Below are 9,492 nucleotides of genomic sequence, written 5' to 3'. Positions count from 1 at the left end.
TTCCCAGTTTGTTTCCAGTTTGTTTCCAGTTTGTTTTCAGTTTATTCCCACTTTATCTGAAGTTTGTTTCCAGTTAATTCCCAGTTGGTTTCCCGTTTATTCATACAGCAGGTGGTGTCAGCTGGTTAGGGGTTATCACCCCTCCCCCCCCCCCCCCCTGTTGTGGTGTTGCTTGTTGCCATGGTAGCAGCGCCACTGTGTAGCTGGAGGCGGTGTTTCCTTACAGGTAATGAATTAAAAAAAAAAAAAAAAACCTTATTGATGATTATTGATGATTGTCTCTTTCTGGCCTCATAAGAAGGATGCCTTTGTATGACGTCATATGGCGAGGCTGTTTAGAGTATTGGTTATTGATCTTTGTGTTTCTCCGTGTGTGTGTGTGTGTGTGTGTGTGTGTGTGTGTGTGTGTGTGTGCAGAGCTGCAGCAGGGATGCGTTGTTTTTTCCAACCAGGTCCACCGTAAATATCCGCGGTGGGCGGGGACAGTTTTTCGGGGTTCCACGTCACACCGTGGGAGTTGTACCTCCTCTCCTCTGAAGGGCGGAGCTTACCGTGGCCGGACCGGATCAGTCACGTGACTGATTGCAGCTTTGTCATTCGTTCCTATGGGTCACGTGACAGGTTGACGCGCTGTCATAGAGACTAACGCCACCCACAACGTTCACTGTGTGACCCAGTGTCGGAAACGAGTGCTCCCTGGCAGCTGTTGATGGGCGGGGCTTAAAGTGCGAGCGGTGACCGTATTGGTTAAGTGCCGGCGAAGCGGCCTGCGCTGTGATTGGTCAGAAGTAGAGACCGGAGCTGTCAGTCACTGGAAAGTCCCGGCCCTCGGCTCAGACTGCGGACGGCTCCGGGACCAGAACCCCGCACTTTGTTCCCGCATCTTTAGCTGATCGATAAGTGATCGGAATCCGCCGGATCGATCGGCGGGGATGTCCCGGCTGCTGGAGAGCAGGAGGCAGGACAGGATGAAGGAAATCAACCTGAAGGTGAGTTTCCCGGAAAAAGAGAAAGAAACGGACTCCGGGCGCGTGCACGCTCACTTTGATGATCGATATGTGAAGGTCTGGGTGATCAGGGATCAATCAGACGGTGTGTGTGTGTGTGTGTGTGTGTGTGTTTGTTTGGGGGGGGTCATTGATGAGGGCGCGAGCCTCATTTCGACTCTTCTGGTTCCGCTTTGTCCCTTCACATCTGGAAAACACCAAGTCGGTCCGGTTCGGACGGTTCGGACCGATCCGAGGTTCTCCCCGGATGGATCAGTGATCCATCTGATCAGCTGTACCAGTCTCAGCAAGAATCGATCAGATTATGGAAGTTAATCAGAAAAGAGGAAACAGACTTTTTTTTCATCGTAAAACCCGAAACTGGCACGTGTGCGCGTGCACCGGGCAGGTTTGCACGTGTGTATGTGCGCGTGATGTCACCGTGTCCATGTTCGGACTAAGTTCGGTGTGTTCGGTTGGGGTGTGTGTGTGTGTGTGTGTGTGTGTGTGTCCGCTGTCGGCAGCGTGGCGCTTTGTCCTGCAGGAGGAAGCGAGCGGGGGAGGGGCGCGCGCGCGTGTGTGTGTGTGTGTGATACAGGAAGTGTTGTTTGGAGGAGGTGGAGGTTTGACCTCTGACCCGTAAAATCACAGTTCCAGCCGATCAGAACCTCTCTGGTTCTGATCCAAGCCTCTTCAGGAGGCCCAGAACTTCGCAGCAGCAGAACAGGTCCTGCAGGAGTATGGATGATGGTCTGACCCGGTGGCGGACGGGTCGTGAAGTTCAGAATCTTTGGTTCTGATCGGAACATTGAGCACATAGAAGCCATCTGACATCAAACTGACCCCAGTGGTTCTGGTTCTGGTGGTCCTGGTGGTCTTGCTGGTCCTGCTGGTTCTGGTGGTCCTGGTGGTCTTGCTGGTCCTGCTGGTCTTGCTGATCCTGGTGGTCCTGCTGGTCTTGCTGGTCCTGGTGGTTCTGGTGGTCCTGCTGGTCCTGGTGGTTCATGAATGGACATGAATCGGGATCAGAATCTCTGTTGGGTTTGCTCCTCCCCCTTTAACTTCCAGCCAATCAGAATTGAACGTGCTGCTACATCTGGACCTCTCCATGACCTCAGCGGTGATGACATCACAGGTTCTGTCACTGCAGTGCATTGTGGGAGCTCTTCATGCTGAGGAAGACGAGGGAGTCCACACACCTACACCTCGCTCAAGCTTCAGAACTGTTGCTATGGTTACCGCTGAAGCTTCAGTTACCATGGTTACCTTCAGATTGCAACTGAGCTGTCCTCCTACGTCTCACACACACACAAACACACAGCTGATCAAATATTTGCTGAACCTTTATTAAACCGTGAAAGTGATTTATAATCAATAACCTTTGATCAGTTTGATTAAATCGAACCTGGACCTTCATTTCTGTCGCACGTACAAAAACCGCCGGGCGCCGTTTCATGCAACTTCTGGGATTTATAAAAGCAGGACTTGGCGGTAAATCGTCCCGCCTCCACGCCGACTCTGACCTGCCGAACGCACATCTGGACGAACGGCAACACCAACGAAGAAGAATAAAACCAAAGAAATCTGAAACATTTGTGCAAAATGAAAAATAAACGTTCACACAAAATGTTGGAAATTAATATTATCTGCAAAAATGAAGGAAATGGATTTTTAGGGTTAGGGTCATCACGGTTACAATCTGGACCAGATCTATCATCCATCCATCCATCTGTTCATCCATCCATCCATCCATCAATCCATCCATCCATCTGTTCATTCATCCATCCATCTGTTCATCCATCCATCCATCCATCTGTTCATCCATCCATCTGTTCATCCATCCATCCATCCATCCATCCATCCATCCATCCATCTGTTCATCCATCCATCCATCCATCCATCCTTCCATCTGTTCATCCATCCATCCATCCATCTGTTCATTCATCCATCCATCTGTTCATCCATCCATCCATCCATCTGTTCATTCATCCATCCATCTGTTCATCCATCCATCCATCCATCTGTTCATCCATCCATCTGTTCATCCATCCATCCATCTGTTCATCCATCCATCCATCCATCCATCCTTCCATCTGTTCATCCATTATTCCATCCATCTGTTCATTCATCCATCTGTTCATCCATCCATCTGTTCATCCATCCATCCATCCATCTGTTCATCCATCCATCCATCTGTTCATCCATCCATCCATCCATCCATCCATCCATCCATCTGTTCATCCATCCATCCATCTGTTCATCCATCCATCCATCCATCAATCCATCCATCCATCTGTTCATTCATCCATCCATCTGTTCATCCATCCATCCATCCATCCATCCTTCCATCTGTTCATCCATCCATCTGTTCATCCATCCATCCATCCATCCATCCATCTGTTCATCCATCCATCCATCCATCCATCCTTCCATCTGTTCATCCATCCATCCATCCATCTGTTCATTCATCCATCTGTTCATCCATCCATCTGTTCATCCATCCATCCATCCATCTGTTCATCCATCCATCCATCCATCCATCCATCTGTTCATCCATCCATCCATCCATCCATCCATCTGTTCATCCATCCATCCATCCATCTGTTCATTCATCCATCTGTTCATCCATCCATCTGTTCATCCATCCATTCATCCATCCATCCATCCATCTGTTCATCCATCCATCTGTTCATCCATCCATCCATCCATCCATCCATCCATCTGTTCATCCATCCATCTGTTCATCCATCCATCTGTTCATTCATCCATCCATCCATCCATCCATCCATCAATCCATCCATCTGTTCATCCATCCATCCATCCATCTGTTCATCCATCCATCCATCCATCTGTTCATCCATCCATCTGTTCATCCATCCATCCATCCATCTGTTCATCCATCCATCTGTTCATCCATCCATCCATCCATCCATCCATCCATCCATCTGTTCATCCATCCATCTGTTCATTCATCCATCTGTTCATTCATCCATCCATCCATCCATCCATCAATCCATCCATCTGTTCATCCATCCATCCATCCATCCATCTGTTCATCCATCCATCCATCCATCCATCCTTCCATCTGTTCATCCATCCATCCATCCATCTGTTCATTCATCCATCTGTTCATCCATCCATCTGTTCATCCATCCATCCATCTGTTCATCCATCCATCCATCCATCCATCCATCCATCCATCTGTTCATCCATCCATCCATCCATCCATCCATCCATCTGTTCATCCATCCATCCATCCATCTGTTCATTCATCCATCTGTTCATCCATCCATCTGTTCATCCATCCATTCATCCATCCATCCATCCATCTGTTCATCCATCCATCTGTTCATCCATCCATCCATCCATCCATCCATCCATCTGTTCATCCATCCATCTGTTCATTCATCCATCCATCCATCCATCCATCAATCCATCCATCTGTTCATCCATCCATCCATCCATCTGTTCATCCATCCATCCATCCATCTGTTCATCCATCCATCTGTTCATCCATCCATCCATCCATCCATCCATCCATCCATCCATCTGTTCATCCATCCATCCATCCATCCATCCATCCATCTGTTCATCCATCCATCTGTTCATCCATCCATCTGTTCATCCATCCATCCATCCATCCATCCATCTGTTCATCCATCCATCCATCCATCCATCCATCCATCTGTTCATCCATCCATCTGTTCATCCATCCATCCATCCGTTCATCCATCCATCCATCCATCAATCCATCCATCCATCCATCTGTTCATCCATCCATCTGTTCATCCATCTGTTCATCCATCCATCTGTTCATCCATCCATCCATCCGTTCATCCATCCATCCATCCATCCATCTGTTCATCCATCCATCCATCCATCCATCCGTTCATCCATCCATCCATCCATCCATCCATCCGTTCATCCATCCATCCATCCATCTGTTCATCCATCCATCCATCCATCTGTTCATCCATCCATTCATCCATCCATCTGTTCATCCATCCATCCATCTGTTCATCCATCCATCCATCCATCTGTTCATCCATCCATTCATCCATCCATCTGTTCATCCATCCATCCATCCATCTGTTCATCCATCCATTCATCCATCCATCTGTTCATCCATCCATATGTTCATCCATCTGTTCATCCATCATCCATCTGTCCATCCATTCATCCATCCATCCATCTGTTCATCTATCCATCTGTTCGAGACTTCCCTCTCCCCAGCCACATTTACCAACTCTGCGGGGGGATCCCGAGGCGTTCCCAGGCCAGCCGAGAGATATAATCCCTCCAGCGTGTCCTGGGTCTTCCCCGGGGTCTCCTCCCAGAGGGATGTGCCTGGAACACCTCACCAGGGAGGTCCAGGAGGCATCCTGACCAGATGCCCGAGCCACCTCAACTGGTTCCTCTCGATGCGGAGGAGCAGCGGCTCTACTCTGATCTCCTCCCGGATGACCGAGCTCCTCACCCTATCTCTATCTCTGTCCCTGATGGAGGACCTGGTCTACCTTTCCCTAAAGGAGGACCTGGTCTACCTGTCCCTGATGGAGGATGTGGTCATATTAATGATGTGATCACAATGACATCATCACGCTTGCTGCTGCCATCGAAAGATCATTTCACAGAATAATCATTGGTGATGATGAGGAAGGTGGAGACGAGGAAGGTGGTGATGAGGAAGGTGGTGGTGAAGAAGGTGATGATGAGGAAGGGACCCATATAAAACCCATCCTCCTATAGAACCCGTCCCCATATAGAACCCGTCCCCATGTAGAACCCATCCTCCTATAGAACCCGTCTCCATATAGAACCCATCCTCTTATAGAACCCGTCCCCATATAGAACCCGTCCCCATATAGAAGCCATCCCCATATAGAACCCATCCTCCTATAGAACCCGTCCCCATATAGAACCCGTCCCCATGTAGAACCCATCCTCGTATAGAACCCATCCTCTTATAGAACCCGTCCCCATATAGAACCCGTCCTCCTATAGAACCCGTCCTCCTATAGAACCCGTTCCCCTATAGAAGCCATCCCCATATAGAACCCATCCTCCTATAGAACCCGTCCCCATATAGAACCCGTCCTCCTATAGAACCCGTCCTCCTATAGAACCCGTTCCCATATAGAAGCCATCCCCATATAGAACCCATCCTCCTATAGAACCCGTCCCCATATAGAACCCGTCCCCATGTAGAACCCATCCTCGTATAGAACCCATCCTCTTATAGAACCCGTCCCCATATAGAACCCGTCCTCCTATAGAACCCGTCCTCCTATAGAACCCGTCCCCATATAGAACCCATCCTCCTATAGAACCCGTCCCCATATAGAACCTGTCCTCCTATAGAACCCATCCCCATATAGAACCCATCCTCCTATAGAACCTGTCCCCATATAGAACCTGTCCTCATTTAGAACCTGTCTTCAGAACTCTGTTCAGAACCAACTGTTTCCATGGTAATTACTCTGAAACGTGGACATGTGACCTGCTGGTCTAGGTTCCTAACTCTGGTGTAGACCTGTACCTGTAGAAGATCACATGACTTGGAGTTCAGATTACCTGTCTCTCACTCTCTCTCTATCTCTCTCTCTCTCTCTCTCTCTGCTTTAACCTCAGCTTGGTCGCCCGCTGCATCTTATGACCACCCTCCCTCCCCCGCTGCAGACAGAGGCCTCTTTCTTCTTCATCACAGAGCTCTTTATATATTGATCAGCTGATCGCTGACTGTCACCAGTTGGCTGAAGAAGTATTTTCTCTGCAAATATTTTAGTGTATGTTGATCAGGTTCTGATCCATTTCTGATCATCAGTTTTGGTTAGTTTCTGATTGGGTCATCATCCATGTCAACAGCTTCACTCCACCGATCAAGAAAAGTTCCTGGTAGAGTCTGATAATTGAAGTCTTGTTAAAATAAATGTGGCGCTCTGTGATTGGCTGCCAGATGGTCAGATGCATCCTGGGACATGCTGAGGTGTGTTCTACCAGCAGCAAGACCTGTGAGGAGTCTCAGAATGGGACAAAATGTCTCTTCCTGCTCCTCCCAGAAACCTCAACCAGAAAGAGGAAGTTCAGTCTGAACCACTACAGGAAGTTAAAGCTGATCGCTGACAGCCTGAAGGCTGCTTGTTTACATGTTTGTTTACATGTAAACAAATATCTTCTTGTAACCCTCCAGCAGCATAACTAAGGGACGGCTAAACCAGACTCATCAGAACGTTTGATATGAGAAGTAGAGGAAATTCCTGAAGCCAAATATTAATTGACACCGGATCCAAACACAACCGGATTAAACATAACTGGATCCAAATACAACCGGATTAAACATAACTGGATCCAAATACAACCGGATTAAACATAACTGGATCCAAATACAACCGGATTAAACATAACTGGATCCAAATACAACCGGATTAAACATAACTGGATCCAAATACAACCGGATTAAACATAACCACATCCAAACACAACCAGATTAAACATAACCACATCCAAACACAACCGGATTAAACATAACTGGATCCAAATACAACCGGATTAAACATAACTGGATCCAAATACAACCGGATTAAACATAACTGGATCCAAATACAACCGGATTAAACATAACCACATCCAAACACAACCGGATTAAACATAACTGGATCCAAATACAACCGGATTAAACATAACTGGATCCAAACACAACCGGATTAAACATAACTGGATCCAAATACAACCGGATTAAACATAACTGGATCCAAATACAACCGGATTAAACATAACTGGATCCAAATACAACCGGATTAAACATAACTGGATCCAAATACAACCGGATTAAACATAACCACATCCAAACACAACCAGATTAAACATAACCACATCCAAACACAACCGGATTAAACATAACTGGATCCAAATACAACCGGATTAAACATAACCACATCCAAACACAACCAGATTAAACATAACCACATCCAAACACAACCGGATTAAACATAACTGGATCCAAACACAACCGGATTAAACATAACTGGATCCAAATACAACCAGATTAAACATAACTGGATCCAAACACAACCGGATTAAACATAACTGGATCCAAACACAACCGGATTAAACATAACTGGATCCAAATACAACCGGATTAAACATAACTGGATCCAAATACAACCGGATTAAACATAACTGGATCCAAACACAACCGGATTAAACATAACTGGATCCAAATACAACCGGATTAAACATAACTGGATCCAAATACAACCGGATTAAACATAACTGGATCCAAATACAACCGGATTAAACATAACCACATCCAAACACAACCAGATTAAACATAACCACATCCAAACACAACCGGATTAAACATAACTGGATCCAAACACAACCGGATTAAACATAACTGGATCCAAATACAACCGGATTAAACATAACTGGATCCAAATACAACCGGATTAAACATAACTGGATCCAAACACAACCGGATTAAACATAACTGGATCCAAATACAACCGGATTAAACATAACTGGATCCAAATACAACCGGATTAAACATAACTGGATCCAAATACAACCGGATTAAACATAACTGGATCCAAATACAACCGGATTAAACATAACCACATCCAAACACAACCAGATTAAACAGAACCGGATTCAAACATTAAACACATTGACTAAAACCTGTAAAATGAATGTGTAGGCCTCAGTTATCCAGATCAACAACACCACTGATTTGTTTTCAGAATAAGGAGAAGGAGCGCCTGAAGGAGAGGGAGAAAGAGGCCAGAGAGCGGGATGCACGCTCCAGCAACGGCCATCTCTTCACCTCCCTGAGCGTGTCAGCCACCACGCTCTGCTCCTCCTGCAACAGGAGCATCACAGCCAAGGAAGCACTTAGCTGTCCAGGTAGGAACACCTGATGACCCGACGATCCGCCCCCTGGACGGGTGGAGGACTTCTGAGAACGTTTGAATGTAGACGAATGATGAGGTGTGAGTTCTGATCAGCTGACTACTTTTAGGAGATCAGCAACATAACACAGACAGTCAAATGTGTGTGTGTGTGTGTGTGTTGTGTTTTTCTCTACAGACTGACAGACGGTGTGTTAACCCCCCCACCCCCACAATGAGCAGATGTACCCCCAGTTATGCACACATAGTCTGAAACACACGTGTCCCCCCTGACCCAGTTCTCAGGGCACATCTTCAGCGGCCAATCATGCTTCAGGCTGTTGGGGGTTATAAGATGACAGGATTGGTCTGTTTTGTTCACACAGAAACTGAAAATAATCTCCAAGCAGTGCGGTAAACATGTAGTCAGCTGACAGCACTCACACCATCACTTTGTCGAGTCACTGCCCCCTTGTGGACAAAACAATGTACTGATAGATCACATTGTTGGACCAGATGATTCAGATTGCAGGTAGGAAGGTAGGAAGGACCAGATGATTCAGATTGCAGGTAGGAAGGTAGGAAGGACCAGATGATTCAGATTGCAGGTAGGAAGGTAG

General features: G+C 46.8%; 1 protein-coding gene across 2 annotated transcripts in view; it reads left to right on the top strand.

Annotated features, from left to right (window-relative positions):
• The first annotated feature begins 847 nt into the window (after nt 1–847).
• The window catches only part of arhgef2b (rho/rac guanine nucleotide exchange factor (GEF) 2b), an 81,513-nt gene continuing 72,868 nt past the window's right edge, over nt 848–9,492 (top strand). For both annotated transcript variants that reach the window (XM_079241411.1, XM_079241410.1), the window contains exons 1-2: nt 848–989; nt 8,726–8,888. In XM_079241411.1, coding sequence (XP_079097537.1) covers nt 933–989; nt 8,726–8,888 — 220 coding nt within the window. In that variant the 5' untranslated portion in view covers nt 848–932. The remainder of the gene's footprint in view (nt 990–8,725; nt 8,889–9,492) is intronic.

The sequence above is a fragment of the Telmatherina bonti genome (assembly GCF_933228915.1).
Source record: "Telmatherina bonti genome assembly, chromosome: 5".
Classification (NCBI taxonomy): domain Eukaryota; kingdom Metazoa; phylum Chordata; class Actinopteri; order Atheriniformes; family Telmatherinidae; genus Telmatherina; species Telmatherina bonti.
Note: the sequence above shows the minus strand (reverse complement) of the source record. Positions and strands in the feature narration are given on the sequence as shown.